The sequence below is a fragment of the Manis javanica genome, chromosome 5 (assembly GCF_040802235.1).
Source record: "Manis javanica isolate MJ-LG chromosome 5, MJ_LKY, whole genome shotgun sequence".
Lineage (NCBI taxonomy): Eukaryota > Metazoa > Chordata > Mammalia > Pholidota > Manidae > Manis > Manis javanica.
The window spans coordinates 168,779,959-168,804,350 of NC_133160.1; the positions used below are offsets into that span (position 1 = coordinate 168,779,959).

General features: G+C 55.0%; 2 protein-coding genes across 15 annotated transcripts in view; one reads left to right on the forward strand and one right to left on the reverse strand.

The window, feature by feature from the left end:
• The window catches only part of EVC (EvC ciliary complex subunit 1), a 67,030-nt gene extending 55,364 nt beyond the window's left edge, over positions 1-11,666 (forward strand). For 3 of the 12 annotated variants that reach the window (XM_073237867.1, XM_073237858.1, XM_073237866.1), the window contains exons 17-21: positions 930-1,041; positions 2,582-2,708; positions 3,795-3,888; positions 4,507-4,609; positions 4,707-9,228. In XM_073237867.1, the coding sequence (XP_073093968.1) occupies positions 930-1,041; positions 2,582-2,708; positions 3,795-3,888; positions 4,507-4,609; positions 4,707-4,791 (521 nt within the window). In that variant the 3' untranslated portion in view covers positions 4,792-9,228. Of the gene's footprint in view, positions 1-929; positions 1,042-2,581; positions 2,709-3,794; positions 3,889-4,506; positions 4,610-4,706; positions 9,229-10,634 lie in introns of those variants that run through there. The other 9 variants (XM_073237861.1, XM_073237868.1, XR_012131830.1 and 6 more) reach the window with 8 other exon arrangements.
• Positions 11,667-12,209: 543 nt separating this feature from the next.
• Positions 12,210-24,392, reverse strand: part of CRMP1 (collapsin response mediator protein 1) — a 70,676-nt gene continuing 58,493 nt past the window's right edge. For 2 of the 3 annotated variants that reach the window (XM_036991124.2, XM_036991129.2), the window contains exons 10-14: positions 22,624-22,765; positions 21,882-22,052; positions 18,238-18,417; positions 15,907-16,072; positions 12,210-13,258 (exon numbers count right to left, since the gene is read on the reverse strand). In XM_036991124.2, coding sequence (XP_036847019.1) covers positions 13,167-13,258; positions 15,907-16,072; positions 18,238-18,417; positions 21,882-22,052; positions 22,624-22,765 — 751 coding nt within the window. In that variant the 3' untranslated portion in view covers positions 12,210-13,166. The remainder of the gene's footprint in view (positions 13,259-15,906; positions 16,073-18,237; positions 18,418-21,881; positions 22,053-22,623; positions 22,766-24,392) is intronic. The other variant, XM_073237869.1, reaches the window with a different exon arrangement.

Genomic DNA, 24,392 nt, shown 5'->3' on the forward strand with positions numbered 1-24,392 from the left:
TTCTCAATGGGCTCAGCTTCCGCCTTTACCATCCCCTCGTCCTGGGAATTTGAGCCCCAGATTCAAATAAAATCTGGCACATGGACAGAAAAATGCCTGACAGCTGCAGATCCCCTCAATGTGGTTTTTCAGATGTCAGGGCTGATCTCATTCGGCAGGAGAGAGGCGTGACCCATTGCCACAGCAGAGCATTTAGGAACCGGTGTCCCCATCCCCTCCCAGCCTGGGTCTCCCCATTGATGGCATAAGGCCTGGGCTCACCCGCCATAGGGCTTCTCAGCTCTGACATCCTGCTTGCCTGGTACCCCTTCTAATGTGAGGACCTCCTGCTAAATGCACTGGAAAGATGCCACTGAACTGACCCCAGTATCTCCTTTGTCCTGATTCCGTAAATGCTTTTTTAAGAGTCAAACAGCATCATGCCCCTAGAGATCACCCAGGTTAGACGGCTCCGTGAGTCACAGGAAGCCCAGGGCCAGCGAGGTCAGCGGCCTGTTGGACATCTGGCGGCCGGGTCGCTGGGGCAGCCAGGTCAGTGTGAGTGAGCCCAGATGTGCAGTCCAGCACCTCACACTCCAGCGGCCAAACGTCCCAGCCCCTGGAAGGCCCAGGTCCGCGCACATCTGCACAGCCAGCCGTGCTCTGTGGGCCGAGTGCCCTCCTCCCTGGCGAGGGTTCAGCTCCTTGTGGCTGGGTAGTGCTGCTTCTTGTTCACACCCCCCTGGGGGGAGCAGGGGATGCGTTCCTCCTGGAGGCCCACTCTGTGTGGACGCCCTCCCCCAGGGGACTGCAGTGCTGGGGCAGATGGTGCGCCCACTGGGAGGGGGTGTGCTGCTGACCTGTGCACCCCAGCATGCACTGCACACCTGCCCCAGAGTCGGCTCCTCAGATGTGCACCTTGAGCGCCGTGCTGTGTGTTAATGGTCTAGATGAGAGAATGGAAAATTATAAGCTGCGGAAAAAGCAAGAACTCGGCAATCCTGCGTCAGAGGTCAAGGTGGCCGGTGGAGTCCAGGAGGCGTGCCAAGCTGTCCACCAGAGGTGAGGTCTCCCCTTCAGTCCGTGTGGCCCCTGCTGCCTCACGCTTCTCTGTTACCCACTCAGCACTGCCGCTGCATGCCTCTGTCTGCCCCTCCTGCCCAGGTGCCTCCACCGACTTCCCTGCCCCACGCGCAGCCCCTAGGGCCTGGCACGGAGGGACAGGTGATCAAGGGGTGGGGGGTTTCCCAGAAGAAACCCTGACACGAGGGTTGTGGGCAGGTGTTTGTGGGTCAGCTGACCACAGGAAGCCCAGTGGTGGAGCAGGGGCATGAGGCAGATGGCTGCTCTCTGTCGCTGCCGTAACCACCCCTGCCATGGGCCCCATGAATGACTGCCCCCATCAGAAGACAGAGGAGCTCCTAGGGTCTCCTGCAGCCAAAGTCAGGGAGTTGGCTGGCACTGGAGGCTCTGGGAAGGCTCCTCCAGGCTCATGCATACTGGCGGCAGCGTTACAACACAGCCCTGTGGGTACAAGCGTGAGCTCTGTGCTGCGCCCTGAAGTGAACTCCAGCCCCCATTTGACTGCTTCCTTAGGAAACAAGAACCACAGTGTCCCCTGCCCCAGAAATCCTCTGAGTGGCCATTAACCAGCAGTCACTGGCCGTCCTGCCCTTGGGGTGCAAGGTCTGGGCTTGCCCTGACTGATGTACACCCAGCACACGACGATCTGGCAGTTCTTGGAGTAGGGGTGTCTCCATCTTACGTGGCTTTCCTGCTGAACATGTAGATCCTGGGCCGCACACCTGGAGACTGAGTCTCAGAGGCTTTGAGCAGGGGCCTAGGAGTCTGCATGGTTGACACATGTCCCCCCAGGGATTCTGATGCATGTGGTCCAAGGGCTTCACCTTGAGCCCAGTGACGTAAAAGGAGGGGCCTCAGCTGGTCCAACCCCCACCAGGTTTATGACGTGAAAGCAAAACCCAGTGGGGGTGCAGGGGCGTCCCCCAGTCTCACTATGATGCAGAGGCTCACATGTAGCCCTTAATGCCCTGCGCTTCCTGCCCGTGTCCTTGAATTCGTAAGTGTAGTTTCTAGTCAGAGTCAGCAGGAGCTCTGGCAGCACCGTGGAGTGACGACAGAGACTGATTTAAGAACCGTGTGAGCACGAGCACATGGAGTCGTTCTCAGGCTGAGGGCAGGTTTCCAGTCGCATCTCTGGGGAGGGTGGGCTGGTGGGAGGGCCCCAAGGGCTGGCGGGGGAACCGTGAACATGCGGCTCCTTCCATCACGTCCAGCCTCACGGGTCCCCATCCGTAAAGTAGGGTTGCAGCAGCTCCTAGTCACAGATGCAATGTTGTGCAGAGGAGCCACTGACTGCCTACACACTGCCCACGTGCCCACGCCCGTGGTTACCATCACCCCCCAGCCCGCCGTAAACTGTGCCAGCGATGGCCATTCTTCTGTCACCGCTCCGAGGGCTCCAGGGCGGCCATCAACACCAGTTCCCACGACTCGGCAGGCACTCGGGAAAGGCCTGTGCTGGGTCTCTGATTGACCTTCTGGCCAGGGCAGCGTTGACAGCCTTCACTCCTTCCTCCAGGATGTGGGCGCTGCAGAAGAAGTTCCTGGCCCAGGTCACCGTGCACCAGCAGAGCCGCCTGGGCGCTCGGAAGCAGAAGGCCAGAGTCATGGACCACCTGGAAGCCCAGCTCGAGACTCAGCTCCAGGTAAAGTTTCAGAAGCAGGCCTTTGCAAAGAAGGCTGGTACTTAAAGAGAGGTGGAAATCGCAAAACAGGTCAGCAGTGGAGTCTGGCAGGAGCACCGACCGCCCCCGCCCAGCACCCCCTCACCCTCCACGGAGTGTCACTGGCTGATGCACCAGCCTGGTTGCTCCCCTGTGAGCCTCGAGGCCAGCAGGGCCCTGTGGATTCCCGCGCTTCTGCAGCAGCCAGCTCAGGGCCAGGCCCCCAACACGCTGTGTGCACATTGCCGCCACATGGGCTCGGTGTCAGGGCTGACATCACAGGCATTTAGGCAGTGACAGGTGGCTGAGGCTCTCACTTGGTCTAGAACATACAGGAAGCTCAGCCCCTGTGATATAATCTGCATATTTCATCACAGAAAAACCTCATCAGTGTGTGATTATAGTGTGGACAAAACAAAGTGGCTGTCTTCGAGAAAGAACATTCCAGAATGGAGGCACTTCACAGAGTGTCGGCCACCAGTGTGGGAGTCTCTGCAGTGAGGATGGTCACAGGGACGGTCATGGTGACTGGCGCCTGTTGATGAGGGTCTATTTCAGACAGCACTGGGCTGAGAGCCTCACACACACTGTGTCGTGTCATCTCCAACCACGAGGGGAAGGTTGCTTTGTTCTCCAGTTACAGGTGGGGAAGCCATGGGCGCGGGAGGCCGACTCACTACCCAGCATGACAGCCAGGAAGTCCTGGAACCCGGGTGTGTCTGGCTAAACCACGCTGTTGGCAGTTAGGAACCCAGACTCAGGAGTCAGCAGAAGCAGGCTGGGGCCTGGTTCTGTGCTGCCACCTCCGTGTGCCCTGTAAAATGGGACCCATGGCTGGCGCGAGGAAGGGTAGGCAGGGGCCTGGCAGGAGCTGGTAGATGTGAACCCCTCCCTCACATGCTCTGCCCTGCTTCTGGCCTCTGTGGGGTGCTTCCTGGAGAATCCTCCTCCGTGCTGGGGACACATCCCGCCAGCCCTCCAGAACATCAGCCCCGTGCTGGCGGAGGGGGACTTGGGGAGGCGGCACAGGGCAGAGGGGGCCAGCCGACCCTGTCTCTTTGCATTCAGGACGCTGAGCAGAGCTTCATCAGTGAGCTGGCAGCACTGGCCCGGGTGCCCATTGCCGAAAGCAAACTGTTTTCGGGTAAGCGTGGACTGTCAGGTAAGGCGGGAAAGGTGGGGCGCTGCAGCAGCAGGTCTCTGGGGGGAACACGGGTCCCCATCCCCTGTCTGCCACTAACTAGCTGTGTGACCTTCGAGTACCATACGTACCCTCTCTGGGCTTTGTGTCCCTGTGTGGAAACAAGCAAGCTCAGGGAAGGCTTTGGGCTGATTCCTGGGTCTGCAGCTCACCAGCTGTGTCTCCTCTCCGGCTCTTTCCCCATCTGTAAAATGGGGAAGTAGCCCTCCTTTCCTGCCAGTGGCAACTTCAGCGACAACCAGGGTGTGTTGCCTGCCAACGGATAGTGACGGAAAGGTGTGTGAACATAGAGGGCTCTTCAAGTCAGGGCTCCAGCCCTGGCAACCTGTCGTCAGGTTCCCGCAGCTTCCCGAGTCTGCAACCCAAGTTCGAACCCCAGCTCTGCCACTTATGGGCTGTGGGGGCTTCAGAAAGCACTGTACCTTCCTGGCTTTACTTTCCTTATAAGTCAGTGGGTATTGAGTGCATTCTTGGCCCACAGAGGAATTTGAAAATGCCATGAGTTGGCGTGAGGCACAGAGAAGCTGTGATGTGCCTGAAGTCACAGAGCCAATGTCTGCATTCACGTGTCTCCTACAGAGAAGCCCCTAAGGACCAAGAGGAAGAAGCCCCCACCCCGGGAGAAAGGGGGGCCCAGTGACGAGACCCCTGCCTCAGGCAGCCAGCCCTCAGGATCGCTCAGGTACAAGGGGGCCCCAGCTTACCATTCCCCTACTGTGTGTGCACCTGGACAGACCTGGGCAGAGTCCTGACTGGCTGCTTTGCTTCCCTGTTTTAAGCAGCAAAAGGCTGAGCCAGCAAGAAGGTGGAACTGGTGACGGTGAGAATTCCAAGAAGATGCTGAAGAAAAGGAGCAATTTGTAGTTTGAGGTCGGTTGGGATTGAACCTGCAGGCCTGGTCTGCGTACTGCCTGCCCATCCCCCAGCCATGCTGTCTTATCTTACCAATGGGTTTCAGCCCTGGGCAAGTTCACTATGGATTCAGTGACACTGAGGGCTGACAATGGAGCGTTCTTGGGGTGAAAGGGTTTATACCCAACTTTATTCCCACGGTGGCAGGTCAGTCACTAGAATTCCGTCCATTCAGAGTGAGTCTACATGCAGCAAGCCCGTCTCTGCCTCTGGGCCTCTCTGCCCCCACAGCCATCTCACTCTCTGTTCTTGGCGCTGCCACCACTACAGCCTCTGCTCTGCTCTCCTGCAGCCTTGCAGTCGTGCCACCATGTCGCCCAGAGCACTGGGCAGAGCTCTTTATATAGAGTCAATAGCAACGTATTGCCCACAGGTGTGCAGTGAGCTAGCCAACCAGGGCCAGGTGAGAATCCTGGCCACAGGAGCCCTCACTTTATCCTCACTCCACCCTCCAGGATCCTCTCCTCTCCGTCTATGTGCCCTGAGTCCTCTGCAATGGTCCCTGTGTGAGGAATCTGGAGCATTGTAACCAAATTCCATAATAACATAAATAACAACAGAGGCTATGACAATATACAAATAACAAAAATTACAACAAATTATAATAACCCTCAAGCCTGAGGAGATCCATTGCCACCAAGTGGTCACCCTGGCTGTATTCAAACCAGTTCCACTCAGATGAGTTAACCAAAAGGACCGTGGGTGGGCCTCATAGCACCCACCTTCTCCAGCCTCTCAGGAGAAAGTCCTGCAGACACACAGGCCGGGCTTGTTGCTTTGTCTCTGGCTTCTGCTTCGTCCTCAGTGGCTGGAACCACTGCTTCCGTCTCAGGTGTTGCCAAAGCTCCAGTAAGAGTCTGTCGTGCCCGTGGGTTTCAGCCCCGGGCAAGTTCACTATGGATTCAGTGAGACCAAAGAAAATGTCTAGAATGTTCTTGTGGTGAAAGGGTTATACCCAACTTTATTCCCATGGTGGCAGGTCAGTCACTAGAATCCCACCCACTCAGAGCGAGTCTGTGTGCAGCAAGCCGGTCTCTGCCTCTGGGCCTCTGTCCTCGGCGCTGCCACCACTCCAGCCTCTGCTCTGCTCTCCTGCAGCCGTGCAGCCCTGCCACCCTGTTGCCCAGAGCACTGGGCGGAGCTCTTTATATAGAGTCAATAACGTATTGCCCACAGGTGTGTCATGAGCTAGCCGACCAGGGCCAGGTGAGAATCCTGGCCACAGGAGCCTTCACTTTATCCACAGCGTCTATTTTGACTTCCCATCCAGTCTCCCTCCATCTGCTCCTGCCTTTGTGACATCAGCCCACACCTGGGTCCTCGTGACCTTTACAGAGCCCTTTAAATTCTCCCTCCGAGTGGCAGACCGTGTCTCCCTTATGCCTTCATTGCTTGAGCCTGAGGACAGGAGCGGGCATGGAGCGCTCCCCGACCTGGGGACGGGGCTGCACCTCTCCTGGAGGAACCCGCAGTTGTTGAGTCTTTATTTTTTTCTGGCTTTCCACCAACTTTCAGCTGGGTTTCCTCCAGCACCACCAGGGCCTCCGTTCCCGCCTGTTCGTCAAACCTCCGCTCCTTCATCCCTGGGCTGACGGCCCCACTACACCCTCCACCTGCCCCTCGGCACCTGGCGGCCTGCACTCTCGGGCTGTTCCTTCTCAGGCCGCTGCTCCTTCTCAGGCTACCATGATCCTTTACCATGTCCACAGCACTCCATAGTGACACCATTTCAGTCACCAACAAATTTCTTACCTCCACAACGGCGCCTCGCAGCTCAGGTCTCGTGCTCTGTTCTCAGGCTTCCTGCAGGAGGGCGTCTTTCTCCCTGCGGCCTTTCTCAGTACGGTGCCAAAAAAACTGGCCATGGCTCCCGCCGCCTGACGGGCGCTGTGTTTCTCAAAGGGCCTACTTACTATACCAAGGGCCTGTCCTGCTGCCTCAGGCGTCACCTCCACCCCTTCCCAGCCTCGGGGTGGGGCCCAGTCCTCCAGGACGCAAGCCATGTCGGACCACATGTCCACTGGGGTACACTTGGATGTCCCCCCGTCCATAGGGGCAGCCGTGGGCACACTCTCCCATGAGGCAGCCCGTTCTGTTCCTCAGTCAACAATGAATCCTGCTGACTGTCACCAATTGTCTTGTCAATGGGTTTCAGCCCCAGGCCAAGTTCACTATGAACTGAGACCAAAGAATGACAATGGAACATTCCTGGGGTGAAACAGTTTTATACCCACTTTATTCCTACCGTGTCAGGTCAGTCACTAGAATCCCGTCTGCTCAGAGCGAGTCTGCAGGCAGCAAGCTGGTCTCTGCCTCTGGGCCTCTCTGCCCCCCAGCAGCCATCCCAGTCTCTGTCCTCAGCGCTGCCACCACTCCAGCCTCATCCCTGCTCTCCTGTAGCCATGCAGCTGTAGCACCATGTCACCCAGACTGGGCGGAGCTCTTTCTATAGAGTCAATAATGACGCATTGCCCACACGTGCGTAGTGAGCTAGCCGACCAGGGCCAGGTGAGAATCCTGGCCACAGGAACCTTCCCTTTATCCACACGTGTGAAGAGCACAGGCAGGGCCCAGCCACCTGGGGGACAAGGAGGGGTCTCCCCTCTGCCTCATGGGCTTGTTGTGCAGGGAACGAGGAATGGATGTAGACGTGCCGGAAAAGGCCTAAGTGAGTGCGGCACACCTCAGAGCCTGAGAGAATCAGAAGACCCGGTTGGAAACATGTCTGCAAGCTTTGTGTCTCTTTGGCTTCAAGAAGGGGCTTCATTCCCTGGGGACCTCTTCCTCCCTGCCTTCTGTACCCCCCTCCGCACTGCTGATGTCACCCCGAGCCTCCCTTCCCAGCACGGGGCGTCTCATTTGGGCCTTGGGGCCTCTGCTCTCCAGCCTCTGCTGGGTGCTGGGTCTCCAGGCACTGCTGGTGTTTCCTGGGTCTCAGCCTTTCCCCCGCCTTCCCCATCGCCCCCACCCTCTGTCCCGCGCACCAAGGCCACTGGCTGCCACAGTATCTCAGCAGGACCAGGACCCACTCCCGGCCTTTGGCTCAGCCAGCAGCTAAGGCCTGGTCACTGGGAGAGTCCGAGTTTCAAGGCCCGGGACCCTGACACAGACCGTGGGAGCCCTGGCCTGCAGGCCGCCTTCCCCCCCGCTGGGGGCCTGAGGACCCACAGACACACAGCCATACCAGCCGCTGAGTCTTGTCGGAGGCACTTCCCTCGCTCAGGAGGCCGGCCCAGCGCTCAGACTTCACCGGAGGTGATGGGCTCTCCTGCCAGACAACACTCCAGGGGTACAGCTTCTCCCAGGAGATGGTGAGAACCTCCAGAAGCTTCCAGGTGCCACACATAAACCACTGCCAGGAGGGGCTCTTGCCACCCTCACTGCACCCTTGTGGGCAACACATTGTTATTGACTCTATATATAAAGAGCTCCGCCCAGTGCTCTGGGTGACACGGTGGCACCTGGAAAGAAATTGCTCTTTTTTTTGTAATCAGGGTTGTGCAACCTCAGCGCCAGGGACATTTTGCGTGAGCTCGTTGTTATTTGGGGCCGGCCTGTCCTCTTGTGCGATGGTTAGCAGCACGGTTGGCCTGCATCCACCAGCTGCCAGGGGCACTTCCCTGCTGTGGCAACCCAACCTGTCCTCGGACGTCGCCAGATGTCCCTGGGGGGCACCACCATGGCCTAGGCCACAGTGCGCCGGGCAGGGCAAGCCCAGAACATGGTGGCTCCAGAATCTGGGAGACCTTGTCTTGGGATTTTCTGGACCATTTATAGCCTGAATTTTTACTTCTTAAAACCTAAATTAGACTCTCTTAGGAAAGAGTGGCTCCTTAACAGCAGTAATCCATAGTATTTACATGGTTTGTTAAGGACACTGACCATCAGAGCCCAGCGTCAGGAGGGCAGCAGGCAGGATTCCCAAGCCTAGCCAACAGCTCCCTCTGGTGGCTAAAGAAAAGATTTCCTCCTGCAGAGTCTTCTACAGGCTGTGGCTTCTTTGCAGTGTTCTGAGAGCTTGGTGGACATAGAAATCACTTTTGTCACATGGGTCCCTTTACACAGAGGCATTCTGGAGGCAAGTGACTCCGATGCTGGGAGTGTCTGATTTGGGGACGTGAATGTGGCAGATGCAGACTCCCTGAGAGCACGAGCACCTCTGGGAAACGGCAGGCATATGGATGCGGTCTGCCTGGCTGTTTTGACCTCTGCCCATCTTGTGGGGTTAATTAAGTGTTTTGCTTCTTAAGTGCAGCTTCCTTCGCCCAAGGGAATATGTCACACGTCACAAGCTGTTGCACCCTCTCCACTGGCTACGGCTCTTGGCACAGTTTGGGGCATGGAACTACCAATAAAGACTGGGCTGATGCTGTCACATTCTGTGGGATATGAGCAGGAGTACAGATGTGCCTTCATGACGGACTTGCCTCCCAGATCAAAAGGAAACGTGCCTATTAAGACACTCAGCGATGTGGGGCGCAGGTGCTGAGACACCTGGATTCGGGTGCGGGCTTACAGGCTGGGACCGAGCCGTGTGACCACCACACACCTAGGCAGGGCAGAGCGGGTCAGCGAGGAGACCCCAGGGACACCTCTCCACTGCTGTCCCTCCATTGGGGTTCCGTGCCCCAGTTCTCAATAAGGGTTCTGGGTTGTTACAGTCGTGGAAGGAGATGAGCCAGGAAGGGAATCACGAGGGCTGCTGTACGGAGGGGTGAGGTAATTCCTTCCTGCACATCTGCCTGCTGATCTGAGCCCCAGCTGCTGGGGCAGAGCCAGTGGGGTCTGTAAGGTCAGCAGCCCCTGAGCACTCCTCCAGCCAGCCTGCAGCGCTCTTCCCTCTTGCCTCTGGCACTGATCTCGCTGCTCCTGCAGAAGCTTCCCAAGTGCCCTGCCTCCCCCCTCCAGCTCTGCCTGCCCTCCTCTTACCTGGTCACTGACGCTCCTCAGCAGTATTCCTCACCTCTTAGGAGGAAAAGCAAAATCTGTAACACAGACCACAGGGCCCTGCAAGGTCTGGTATCAACCACCCCGCCAGCCCACCTGATGCCCTCACCCAGGACCGAGCCTCTCTCCTCCCATGTGCCATGCCCCCTGCCTACCACTGGGCCTTTGCACATGACCTTCATGCTGCCTGCCACACCCTGCCCCAGCCCCAGCCTCAGCCCCCGCCCCTTTGCTGCGTCAGCTACTCTTGTTCACATCTCGACAACAGAAGTCCTGTCTTCCAGAACCTTCCCTGCACCCCGTAGATGAGATCAGACCCCCCTCTTATGCTCTTTGCCCTGTGTATATTGCTGCAAGAATGGCCAGGCTTAGGGGATAAGTAACATTCCTGTATTTCCTGTACAAGTTTGGACCAGTTGAGATACAGGCAAAGCAGTCAGAGATCTGTGTATCTGCTTTGTAACAAGGAACTCAACAAAGGGCTTGCTCACCTTCCCCTCTAGTAAACTTGCCCCCAAGCCCCACAGATGTGGCTCTGCTCACGTCTCCACCATGAGGACACCCCTAGGGCACAGGTGGGAGCAGGGCAGGGAGCCCAGACTGAGTGGGCTAGAACTTGCCCATTCAGGGAGGAGAGCCTCATCAAAAGCAGAATGACAAAAGGTATCAAAGAGAAGATATGATCAGAATGGGGGAGGAGATAAGGACAAATGATATTAACTTTAAAAACCTGAGGCATTCCACAAAATCACCAATTCAAGAACAAAATAATTCTGAAATCAATGAGTTGCCTAATCCACATCTGTACCACCTTGTTCTAATACTTCTCCACACGAAATTCCACACAGCTGACGGCTGGGTGATTCTCCACGGACTGGCAGCCTCTGGCTCCGTGCAGCTCAGCACCCCTCCCCAGTGCTGCCCACTTCCGGTGCTGGGTGCTCAGGACACGTCTGTGTCGTGACCTCTGGCCCCACTGTGTCACAACGCAGGGCAGGTAGCACGGGGGTGGCCATGTGTGCCTGGGTTGGTCAGCAACACCTCAACTATGCACATCAATGTGCCCACTGGACCCAGCTCAGCCTGCTCGAACCCAGATCCCAGGAAGGCCCACACCTCCCAGGGTCACCGATCTGCAGGGACACTGAGTGAAACAGTGGTCTTAGCCCATTGCCGTTGGACTAGCTGACTGGTGAACTGCAGAAACGCATGTCCGCGGGCACGTCTAAGCCCTTCCCCGGGCCTGGCTGGGGTCTGCGCGCACACACCTTAGCTTCGTGGGAAACTGTTTCCTGTGGCCGTGTCCACAGAGGGAGGAGGACTCCACTGAGCATGCTCAGCTCCTCTCCAGACTGTGCAGGAGGAGAGAAGCCAGGGGAGCTCCCCACCTCCGCCCTTAGGGAGTGGCGCCGTCCCGTCTCTGCAGACGTGAGGACCTGGAGGTCCGGGCTCCCTCCAAAGTGCTCCCGACACAGCCCTTGGCAGAGGACAGTTGGATGGCTATCTGACCTGCACCGGCTGGGGGGTGATGTGGGAGAGAGGAGACCTCCAGGGAGCAGGTGGGTAATTAACTGCTCCAAATTTACTCTTCTGGAAGCTTCTGTGTTGCCCTTGAATAGCCCAGATGGGCAAAGACCAAACACCAAAGTTCTGCCCTCTGTTCTTGACCTTCCCAGTATTTTGTCTTGTTTTGAGAAAGCCCATAATGGACCCTGAGCCAACACCTCTTTGGACTTAACCAAGGTATCCTAACCCAGCTGGGGGGCAGAGGACACTGCCGTGTCACGCCTGCTAAGTAGACACAGGACTGTGCAGGGCCATCCTGCCTCGAATGACATTAAAGCTTAGCATTTAGGAGCAAGGAGCTTTAGACTCTGGGTCAAACTGTGCAGGTTCAAATCCTGGTTGTGCGTCTTCCTAACTGATCTTAGGGGAGTTACTGACCTCTAGGACTCATCTGTAAAGTGGGGATAATAACAGTGCTGACTCCGCAGCACCGGACGTGTGCCTGCGTCATCACCATCTCTACCAACAGACAGATGAGGAACATGGCCTGAGTTTTTACTTCTCTGTAGCATGTACATCTGCTGGTGCGGCTGGAGGGAAGAAATGGGAAGTTGAGGAGACTCAAGATTCTGACCTACACCTGACCACATAGTGCACAGGGAGATGGATGTGCCAGGGGAGGGAATGGATGGGTGCTTTCAGCCCATTACACAGGGACCCCCACTGCCACCTCCCTCCCTCCCTCCCACGGTCTCAGGGTCGGGGACCCAGCTCTCCAAAAGTCACGACGGGCTCTCTCCTCCTTCCTCGGCCGCCCCCACCCACCAAGAGGGAGTCCTCAGGAAGCACCCACTATCAGCCAGTTACTGAAGGGGGACCGCCGAGCACAGGCACCCAACCCAGTGACCGCCACTTAAATGAAAGAAAACACCCCATCAGGCCAGCGCGCCACTTACTTTCTTTATTTTCTCACAAGCTTTGAATTCAGAAATAAGAGCCACAGTAAGTCAGTTGTTAAGTAAAAATGGGGGTGATTACAAAGGAAAACTTTGTACAAAACTTTAAAAATCTGACTGCCCCCTCAACTGCCTCAAAGGGACCCGGACTCGGGTGACCGCGGGCAGTGGCTGCCCCACCATTGTGGCCTGGATGGGGGCAGGGAGACCCCTTCTGGAGTGGGAACCCGGCTCGGCCTGAAGTCCAGAGCAGGCAGGAAGGACACACGCAGACCAGAGAGCTGAGTCGTGGTAACAAGCGCCACAGAGACCAGGGCTTCTGACATGGGTGTGGGATGCTCTCTGCGGGCAATGGAGGGCTGCCCTGCTCTCTGGGAATTCCCAGATCCGATGTGGGCGGGGTTGGGGGGCACTTGGGGTGGGCAATGAGCAAACATCTCCATGTTGCAGGTTTTGGAACTACCCCTGAGGGCTTGCGGTCTGGGCACTGCGTCCCATCAGTCCTGGGTGGTGGTCCAGCACACGCACTCACAGACTTGCATACATAATTTAGTAACATGCATCAACTATCCTAGAACAGCTACAGGGGTGCAAAGGAACCGCCCCGAGAATCCTGGAGCCCGGGGAGTCAGAAGTGGAAGGGACAATACGAGACGATGCTGGGACCTTTCACTAAGGAGGGGAACGCAGACACCATGCTCTGAGGTGCAGTCAGCGTGAACACACAACTGTGGGCCAGGGAGGGTCCGAGCAAACACACCACGCTAGTACCACTTCTTCCTAAACAGAAAAGGAATGATCATCATTCAATTATCCCCCCATCAGTACCAAATAAAACCGGGTTTCCAAACACCGGCAGGGAAAGGAATGGACATTATTCCCAGACTCCTTCACTGCAGCTCATCCACTCGTCTGCCTTCAGCCAAGGCTGGTGATGTTGGAGCGGCCGCCAGGAGGCGCCACGATGCGGTGGCCGGTGCGCCTCGGATTGCTGTCATCTATCTGGGCACCTGAAGGAGACACAGCCGTCACTGCTGATGAACCTGTTGACGCCAGTTCCGCCTGGTGCTTGCCCACATCCCTAGCCTTTGGGGTGCTGAGCGCTGGTCTCCACGTGCCTTCCAGCCTCCAGCCTTTGGGACGCAGTCCAGGCTCACCTCTGGGAAGGCCCCAGACCTCCATGAGGCTCTCTGCTCAATCCTCTGGGCCCCCGCATGCCTGCGTCACCCGCTGGCCGCCCTGACCACCTTGTGCTTTTCTTGGCTGGCTTCATGTTCTTGAGACAGGTGGGTATACAGGCACCAATCTGGTGCTTTAATATATGTTGCTGAGTTTAGAGCACACACAAGGGGGTGTTTTCACCAATTTACAGATGATGAATTTGGGTGTCAGGTCCTGCATCTTGGAGGACACAGCTAGATGGTGGGGAAGCCAGGAGCCTAGCCTCAGCTGGTTTGTTTTCAAAGCCCTGGCTCCTTCCAAACAGTCAGAACAACACTCAGCCCCGCGCCCGATGCTCCAAAGGAGTTTTACGATGGTATGTGTGGGAGTGCGTGTACGTGCAATGGTGCCTGCGTGCGTTTGTGATATATGTACAGGTGTGTGTGCACTACCGAGAGCTGAACTGACCCACTTTGTTTGCAATGCACATATCTGCAGGAGGTGGCAGCATTTTTAGTCTTAAATCTGCAAAACCATCCATTCTAATCTCATGCATTCTTGTAAAATTCCAGCCTCAAGCCTAGTGCCTGGCACTCCCTACTTGTGTATTGAAAGAATGAAGAGCGGGTGATGTTGGGCTGGGGTCCGTCAGGAGGCTCAGGCTCCAGTACAAAGCAGGCCTGGAATCTGGGTGATTTGGATCCAGACACTCCCTCTCCCCCTTGGTCTTACTTCCTTTTCCATAAAATAATAGAATAGATGAGGCCCCCTGACCTCTGACGTCATGTGATCTGTGTGAGCCGCCGAGAATTTGGTCTAGTGTACCAACTTTCATTTTCTCTCACTGCTTCTTTGCTTGACAATGTGTCTTTCTGGTAACTCAGGACCCTCCTTAAAGGCCCAGAAATCAGAGATCGGCCCTCGGGCTTAATCCCTTTTTCCCTCATAATCATCTGCACCCTGCTGGCTCCATGCAGGTACTTTGAAAACACGTGGTGGACAACGGTCCCCGGGGCGGTAGATCAGCTACCTCTATAATGGCGGGCGTTCATGAGGTAGTTCCTGACGTGGAAAACATCTACAGTGTTGATAGCAAATGAGGCCACCTGTCCAACTGCCATGAGGCTGGCCAAGGGCAGTGCTGTGGGCCTTTCAAGCAGACTTTTCATGTCATTGCTTTCCTTGTTGTATAAGGGAGGGATTTTCTCTCCGTGTTTAACAGCAATTGCAAAATGTGTAACTTGAGACTAGAGATCCAGGTTGCAAACTCCCTAAGAGGTGGCGTGTGGTCCCGACCCAGTTGACGCTGCATTCTATCCCTGTTTTTGTTGACTAAGCATCAGGTGATGTATCTGAGTTGTGTTTCTCGGCCATTTGTGCAAAAGTAGTAGTTATTTTTAAGCACTGGAGTCACAGTGTGCGAGCTCTTCCATGGAAGGCTCATGGAAAGTGAGGTGGACTGGACTGGGGGACCCCCCAGTGAAGTCCCCTATTGCATTATCGCTGAGGCAGATGCTCCCTGAATGGATGGCAAGGATTTCCTTGCATCTTCCTCTCCGCACTGTCCACTCTCTCCTGCAAAGCATACCGCCTATTCTGTCTGAATGTGCTTCACCCCCGCCAGGCCAAGAGCCAGCAAACTACGGACCACTGACAAAACTCAGCCCACTGCCTGTTTCTGTAGAGTCCAAGAGCTCAATATTTTACATTTGTAAGCGGTTCCGTTTTAAATGGCTATTCAACAATATCCTAGATTTTGTCTCTTGGCTCACAAAGCATAATGTTTACTATCTAGTCCTGTAAGAAGAAGGTTGCTGACCCCGGGCTAGACAGAGGGCTGCCCAGCACTGTCTTATCCATACCGTATTCCTAGAACCCAGCACAGCATGTAATACATGCTAACCCTCAAATATTTTTCAAGACAAAATCCCGATCCAACGCCCCCGACGTGTGCAACTCTGCCCTCGTGCGGCCCTCTGCTGAAATTGCAGGTACCTGTCCGGGGTCTGCAGCTTTCCAAGGGACCCACCCACTTTCCATTTCGCCCACACAAGTGCTGAGCAGCACCAAGTCCTGCTATTTTGACACTGAATTTCTTGGGGCCTCAATTTTCTTTTTAAAGAAATAGGATTAATACCACTCGACACACAGGGTTGTTATGAAGAGCAGTCATGAGCTACAAAGCCATGATACATAGCAACAGACTGAAGGCCCTGCTCACAGTGGCCGCTCCCAGTCACCAGTGCACGTGCAGCTTCCCAGGGAGGGGTGTAAAAACGTCCCAAGTGTGCTTAAGGACGAGCACAGGGTCAGTGTTGATAAACCAGAGTCACGCATCTGTGTTGCACTCACGACCCTCTGCTTTGGGACTCCCAGGCCTGCTCTGCCCCGCCCCGGGAGGGGGAGGGGGAGGAGGAGGGGCTTCCCCAGCCCGTCCTTGCTTCCCGTCACCAGCCTGAGGCCCCAGTCCCCTCTGCAGGAGTGTGGGCCTCCTCACCTGATAAGCTGAAGTTGGACTGGTGGAGATTCCTGATGGGCGGAGGCTGGTGTTTGGAAGGTGAGGATTTGGCAGAAGGAGCTGGAGTTGCATATTTGGGCGTGGCTGGCACCTCGTACACAGGCCCGTCGTACATGCCCCTGGGAACTCCTTGCAACCCAGAGACCTAAAGAGACGGAGGGGGTAAGGCACTGATGAACAAGATGCACAGGTGGCCCCCTTTCAGGTGGGTGGGCCCTACAGAGGGGAGAGTGACTTGAGGTCATCTTGGGGACACACACAGGCATACATACACCCACTCGCTACACATACACACATTCATACACACCTATAACACAATCCAACACATGTAAAAAGATGTGTACAACATGCAAACAGTTCACACATGTACACGGGCAGTGTGCATTCATACACATACGCAGAGGCACACACGTGCAGACACAACACATATGCACCCTCACAAATCACATACACACACATGCACAGCTTCGTGAGGAAGGACCCCAAAGCCATTTCCAAGAGGAAAGCACTTCCCCTGACACTCCCCACTGCCCCTTGGGACTCTGAACCAGGGACGGGTAGCCTCAGGGGGCCTGTCTTTGAGGTCTTGCAGAAGTTGATACCAAGACAAGGATTTGGGGGCAGGTGGTTTGTTTGGGAGGTGATCCCACAAAAGAGGAGAGAGAAAGGGAGCAAACCCACCACGGAGAGGGATGACAAGCCGGCCACCTCTGGGGGGCTGTGCAGAGGAGCACGGGAAGCAAGCACCGGCACCAGCCCTCTGGAGGGTGAGCAGAGGCCACGGCCTCAGTCCCCAGGGGGGACAGAGAAAGCCCTGAGGCAGGGATGCTGAGGGCCTCCAGGGACCCCCCGCTGCAGACAGGGAGCTCAGAGGCCGGGGAGTCCGGCGCAGGCGTACATAGCACGTTCCCACTGGTCAGGGACGGCACCCTGCCCCCAGCCTGAGCTCCCTCCTCTACATGGGGGCCCGTGTTCAGCACCAAGACGAGGGACCTGGCACACCGTGGTGACCTCCTCCCTCCACCCCAGGAGCCCCACGTCCCTGACCACCCATGTCTGGCCACCTTTCTGTCCCACGCCTCTCAATATGTGCCTCCCCTCAGTTCCAGCTGGTTCCACACCCGCCTGCCTTTCTAAGCCCCTCAGTCACCTCCTCCAAGTTCAGCTCAGCCAGAGGTGGGTTCTGGGGCAGGCTCAGTCCCTCCCCTGGCCTGGCTTCTGTCCTCTGTCCCCAGGTATGCGGGCAGGGAGAGCCCTGTGTTGAGGGAGTTGGACCTTCTAGCTATTGCAAATGATGGCCTGGCATAGAGGCCAGGCACCCTTCTGTTACTGGCATGACTGCTGGCTATGGGCCCAGGCTCGCACCGGTTTGGAGGGAAGGCAGCCAGCAAGGGTGAGCACCTGCCCCTCGGTGCGTACTCAGCTCATGTCCCTTTGCTTCTCAGCAGCCCACAGCGGGGAGGCGGCCACCCCAGCTCCCCAGGCCACGTCTCCGGTCTGACTTGTTAAATTCTCCACACCTGTTCTGTCCCATCTGATGCATAACATCTGTGCAGTTTGGTGTCTTTGACCTGGGGGTCTGGAATGCTCTGGACTTTTCCCATCAGAATTGGTGTTGGTGCCATTTATGAAGCACAAAAAGCCACACACAGGTGGGCATATGTATATGTGTATACACACACACACACACACACACACACACAAGCTGGCCTTTCTGGGGAACGCCACCAGCTGTTTAGTGTGGGCAGCAGGTTGTCGTGGTGATGGGAGGGACCCCTAGGGGAGACGATGGACCCCAGGCCCTCCTGAGTCCAGCTAAGACTCTTCAAGGAAAAGAGGGAAAGAAAGATGAGGCCTGGAGGAGGGAGAGAAGAGGGCGGGCCTTCTGGGCGTCTGGATGCCGTTCTGCCGTCCCTTGAGGGTGCAGGGCACTGCGTCCTTTTCCCCAAAAGCCAACACCTAAGGGCTTCTGGGCTCTCCCAGCTGTGTGATGCTGCTCGGCCCACTGCTTTGAGCACCGGGTGCTCATCTGCAGGAGAGCTGTGGCATCTCAAAGCGGGGGTGGTGAGGACCCCTAGATAGAGCAGGATGCGCACCCTGAAGCAGCCCAGTCAGCGCTAACCACCCTCACCCTCCCACCCTCCCATCCCCACATGTGCACACCCTTTACAGTTTGCAAGCCCAGGGACCGCACGGTCTAGCTCAGAGACACAGGCAGGGTGGTGTCACAGCTCAGTGACATGTGAGGACAGTGAAGCTTGGACAGCTATACTTGTTAACTCCGCACAAAACAGAGCCCGGCCCTCACACCTTGTTCCTGATTCGGACGCGCTGGTAGAGGTGCTCGGGGAAAGGCTTCCGCGGGATGAAGCGGCCCACACCCTTGCTGACGTTAATGTTGCCGTCCTCAAAGACGATCTTGCCCTGGCTGATGACCACCAGCGGGGCGCCGTGGCACTCCATGCCTTCGAAGATATTGTACTCCACAGCCTGCGGGAAGACCCACACCATGTTACCGCCGTCCGCACGCGCCAGGCTGCTCACGGCGTCTCCTCGACACCCAGCGGACGCATTTCCGGTGGTGCCCCCTCTCTCTGAAAACCTCTTCTTTAGTTCTGTGTAATATTCCATCATGTGCTCTTCTGCTAGTACAACTGACCCTTCACCGTCGGGCATTTAGGTTGTGGGTGGTTTTCATGCAACAAATATTGTGAGGCATCATGAGGTGACTGTGGCTGCTCTGACTATAATGGACACTTTTGTGTCTTTTCTAAAAAAATAATTTCTTTAGGCTAGTTTTCTAAAATTAAATTACTGCTCAAGGGTTATGAGCTTTCTCAAGACGCTCTTTGCAGACGGCCAAATTACCTTCCAAAGGCACCAGACTGACTGACATGACAGCCGTCACGGGGCAGAGAGACGCCATGACTTCAGGTCTATGAAACCCCTCCAGCACTGGGCAAGGGTGTTTTTATTTACTTTCCTGCTAATTTGAAAGCCAAAACATGTCCTTAAAAACACGCATTCTTTTTATTATTCTTAAAGTGAACACAGTGACCACTGGCCAACTGCTTTCTATTTATTACTTAAAAAGTAGGTCGTATAAATGATAAAAGAAAAATCAAACAGTACAAAAGATATTTGATATTTAACAAGTGGGTCTCTCTTCTACCCCAGACTGAAACAAGTGCCTCCACGAGATTCTCATGAGCCCCAGATATTTTCCATGTGTCACTAGTGCAGTCATTGCAAGAGTACCGAACCTATGCTTTTCACCTTAATTTTCTGCTTACCTCAGAAATTGTTCCATATCAGCAATGTACAAGGCTTAAAAATGTTTTTAAGATGCTTTAAACCGCTATGGCTATTCCAGCACGGGGACATACTATCATCTATTTATCTAGTTCCAGGAACAAACACATGAAACCTACTTCTGTGTGTCTGCCTGGCAGGTGTTGAACGATGTGGAGTCTGGATTAAAATAGATTTCAACTGTGATAAATCGTCCTCCCAAAGGGTGGCAGAGTTTCCATTTCCAGCAAAATTCTGTGAGCTTGTCTGCCTCCCACCGTGTGACCACAACCGTGTCCTATTAAACCCCTGGCCCTCAGTCACTGGCACCAGGTGAAAAATGGCATCTCTACTATTGTGATTTGAATTATAAGTGTGACTAGGTTTGTTTTTAAATCACCACAAATCAACTTCTAGAAGTATATGTCTTCTTGTGTAACTGCATCTTTATACCCTGCTGTATTTATTAGGTTTTTGATATTTTTCTTGGTGGTTTCCAAGATGTATTCAATGTTAAGGGATTTATCCGTGTGCTGGTCGTGTGTATTGCAAATACTTCCCCTGGCTGTCCTCTGCCTTCTGATGTCACACAAGGGAATAATGTTACTGTTGCTTTGCCCTACACAAGGTTTTTTGTTTAATTTGTATGTGGCCAATGCCCAAACACACCACTCTCCTTTTCACATTTTCTAAGTTTTGTGTCTTGCTTAGACAGGTCTCCCTTTCAGAATTATAAATTTAAAACCTGCATTTTACTCTATTCCTTTCAAAACTTTATTTCAGTCTTAGATCCATTTTGAATTTCTTTTGTGCTAAAGACTATAGCAGAGAGCCGGCCGGCACTCTAACACAACTGGTTGAATGACCGCCTGTGGTCTGACTGTAACTGCCTCCGTCACTGGAAACCATGTTCCAATACTGTAATCCACTTTCTCCCTGAGAGGCTTCAGGGGGGCACGGCCTTGCCAATACCCTTATTTCTTAACTTCTGGCATCCAAACCAGGAGAAAATTAATTTCTGTTGTGTTAAGCCACCAGGTTGTGATACTTTGTTATGGCAGCCACAGAAAACTAACCCAGAGCCTTTGTCCATTTCTTATTTGTTAGTAACAGTACACCTAACTTAGACTGCTGTGAGCTAACGTTAAGTGTGGTGATGCATGGAGAGCAGACATGCTAAGCACAGAATAACTACACAAAATACTTGGCTGGATTTAGTAAGAACTGGAACCCCCAGGCATGAGCCTAAGACCTGCATGGCCACTGAGCATGCACTGCGATAAGAAGGGCTACGGGCCCACGTGTGCCTGGCTCAGCCTCCTTCCCACCCCATCTCCCTTTCCAGGCACCAGGATGAGAGCCTTTATTGAGCAGCTGGCCAGGCCGCTTTCCACTCTGGGTGATGATCACCTCGTGAGCTAAGGGCCGCCCTGGCAGCAGGTGCGGTGAGGCTGTGCACTCACCCATGAAACTTTCTCAAACATCCTCGCACCAGGACACCTTCCCGACACCCCGAGGGAACGGTGGGGCCCTTCTATGCTGCCAGACCCCACAGGACCACAGTAGTTACAATGGATTTGTGCACCTGCTAGGCAGTAAGCGGAGAAGCCGCGGCCCCAGGGACGCCACCTAAGGCTTGTTTCCTCCTGACCCTGTTCCTGGGGATGGGGTGTGGGAAGCCAGCATGTCACCAGGAGCACTGGTTACTGTAAGCATGACCATGACTGGTGAGCTGGACAAGAGCTCTGAGTCCCCATGCTGTGTCTCCTGTGGCCGAGTGGGGACGTGGGGGTCATGCTCATGAGCTGCTACAGGTTTTTCTTGATCACTTTCTTACAAGACTTCCTGGCACCCAGGGTCCTGTTTCCACCATGTGGTCTCACCCCTCCCGAGGGAGCTCCAGGCAGGCTGGGATGTGGTGCCCACATGGCCATGACAACCTCATCACAGGGCAATGCCGTGTGTACAAGGTCTGCCTCTAGGCCCGTGTCTCGAACAGAGTTGAAGGAGCTGGAACTAGGCTGTGGTCTGTGTTATTGTGGACGCTGATCTAGACCCCAGACCACAGCTGGTCTTGCAGAGTGGGTTTGAAGCAGGCACTAGAGGAGGGAAGATGCCATGTCTCTCTGCACCTTTGGGTTTGCTGGGTGAGTGCAGAAAGTAAGGGCATGTGAGAGACAAGCACGGAGATAACCCACCACCAAGGCTTGGAGCCTGCAAGATGGGACAGTCTGCAGCCCTGGGGTGTGCTCGAACAGCTCGCTGTAGGTCCAACCCTGTGCTTTGAGACTGTTAGCAGTGGACCACAAGATGTATCAGGTCAAACCCTTTCCAGCTTGATAACTAAGTTGGGGAGAGAAGCTTGGAGCTGGTACTTCCACTCTCTGAACCTAAGAATGCATGTATTTGAGGGCAGGGCCACCGAGAGACGGGGACAAAGAGAGAAAAAACGCATGCAAAAGTATCAGAGCAGCTTAGCTAAACCTGCTCAAACCCCATCTTTCCAACTGGAAGAGAAATTCAAATGACTTAGTCATGCCAGGTAACTGATCATATCCTGGTTGGAAACTCCATAAATCACTTTTAACCAGAAGCTTCTAAAATGATCGCAAAGGAAGAACTGCTTATGCAAAACAGAAGCATCGGGGGCAACCAGGACTTACCGACTTGTGACTCTTGGCTGTGACGGTCTTCACTCTGTCTGGGTCCCAGATGACCACGTCAGCGTCCGAGCCCACGGCAATCCGCCCTTTCCTGGGGTACAGGTTAAAGATCTTGGCTGCACTGGTGCTGGTGACAGCGACAAACTGGTTCTCGTCCATCTTCCCAGTAGCCTAAGGGAAGGACCCACTGATGAGGGCGTCCCGTAACAGGCCAAGAGCAGGGCAGACAGCACAGACCCCCAGCCTGCTGACAGAGTCCTTGCGAGGAACTGGGAATTTCCTTCTCTCCCCAGAAGAAAACAGGCCACCCGGGAAGAGGACCAAGGGCCTGGTCTCCTCAGATCAGAAATTTAGTTAAAAGCTCAGAGGTACGTTTACATTTGTATCACGGCCACTACAGCATCTTGTCAGTTTCACTGGGCCTGAGTTTAACAGAAAATAGAAATGTCTGCTTTCAAGCCAGTGTCAGAATGTGACCCTGGGGGCTTCCCTACCCAACAGAAGACTCCTCGTATCCACCTGACCCCTCACCCCAAGCACACACCGTTTACAAAGTCATCTTTACAGGAACTCAAACTGTGGTTAAAAACAAAACGAAACATTTCCGTCCTTAAAGCGTAAAGGACCTACGCTTAAGAGTCGCCGTGTCCTCGCGTGCCCGCCTAGTACATCTGCCTCTGTCTCAAAGTGAGAGACGAAGGAAAGTTCCCGGGGGCCGGGCAGAGACGGGGTCCCGCCTTACCACCGCCTTGTCCCAGACGACAGTCATCCGCTCCTCTACCCCGTTGACGCCCTCGGGGATCAGAGTGAAGTTATCCTTGCCCACCGCCTTCTGGGCAGTGCTGTAGGGACAGTGGCCGCTGCCTGTGACCTGCAGGTCCCCACTGGCAAGGACGAAAACAAGGGGGGTGTCCAGACCTGAGTTCAGGTTGAAGGGCAAACCCCGACCGCAGACTCTCAACACAGGTTGTGAAGTTGAAACCCCAAGGATTCTGGGGAGAGGACATCAGGACACGCTGTGGGCATCCGTGAGTGACAGCGGAAAGCCCTTTGACCTTTGGTGTCTTGTTCAAAACTGGGAAGAGCCCTGGGTGTTCAGAGAAGGTTCCATGCCGTGTGGGCTGCGGGCTGGTCTGGGTAGGGTTCCCTAGGTGGCCCTCCTCTTCCCCAGCTGGGAGAGGGGCTCCAACCCCAGAGATGCCAGGCTGTCCTGCCCTGAAATGCTCTGCCCTGGGACAGCGGGGTCTGCTCTGCACCTCCCGGGGACAAGAGCACCAAGAGGCTCTCGGGGCTGAGAAAGACGCTGGGAGAGCCGAAGGTGCCAGAGGCCCGACGGGGTGCCTGCTGCCATGTACCTCCCACAACCCCCAAACAGCCCGCTCTGATGCAATGAGGCCCTGCAATCCCGACAGGCCTCTTTAGATCCTGGCTCTGCCTGGCTGGGCAAGTCGCTCCCCTTGTCTTCATGGGCAAAATGGACAGAATGGAACCTTCCATCAAGGATCAGTGGAGCCATTTCCTGGCCTCACCCAGCACACGGCAGGTGCTGAAAATGCTGACTACCCTCCTTCTCTCTCCTCTACCTGCTACCTCTTCCCTTTAAAATTGAGTGTGTGTGTGAATTTCATGTTGTGTGACTTTTAGCTCAATATTTTAAAAAGAAGAAGAAAAAAACTGCAGCCAATAAATGAATGAATGGGTGGCTAGATGAAGGAATATGTGAGTGTGTGAGTAAAAACCGCAGCCTCCAGCCAGTTCCTGTGTGTCTCACAGTCAGACATTGCCCTGGAAGAAGGTCAGGTCCCGGGCCCGTGTTCTGCAAGTCCACAGGGGGCAGTGCCATGTGCTGACACGGGGCTGCTTGCTGTCAGGCCGGGGGTGGCAGGGCTGGCTGCTGTTTTGCGCTGTGCTTGCAGAACAAACTGCTCTTTGTTGGGTGTGGCAAAGTGACGTATGTCCACTGGATTTGCTTTTCCTTCTCTCAGGCTTTAAGATAAAAATACCCTGTGGCTATAAACTAGGCCAAAAGCATGCAGTCTAAGGGGCCAGCAGTGCATTATTCTGATTATGAATGCAGCAGGCGGAGGCGTCCTCCAATTTGGAGCCCTAGATGAGCAATCATCTAGATGCATGGAAATGTATCAGGTGGGATATCCACTCGTTTATCCAACAGAGATGTGCGGCTCACTCCCCCGTGCGCTGCCTTTGGAGGCAACAGGGAGGCGCCGAAGAACAGAAAGGAAAGTTCCTCCTACGTCCACCGGCTGGCGCTCCAGGGAGGACACGGGGAGTGATGTGAGAATGAGTGGCATTTACAACAAAGTGGGGGTAAGGCTGGGGCTACTTTTTAAAGCGGGTGACCAGAAATAGCTCATTGAGAATGAATCTTCCAGCAAAGATCTGGAGATGGCAAAGAGGAAACCACGGGAAGTCTCAGAAAAGAGAGCGGGCAGGGGTACGGCAGGCATGCGGTCAGGAGTTTCTGCATCATGTGGGGGAAGGAGATGTCAT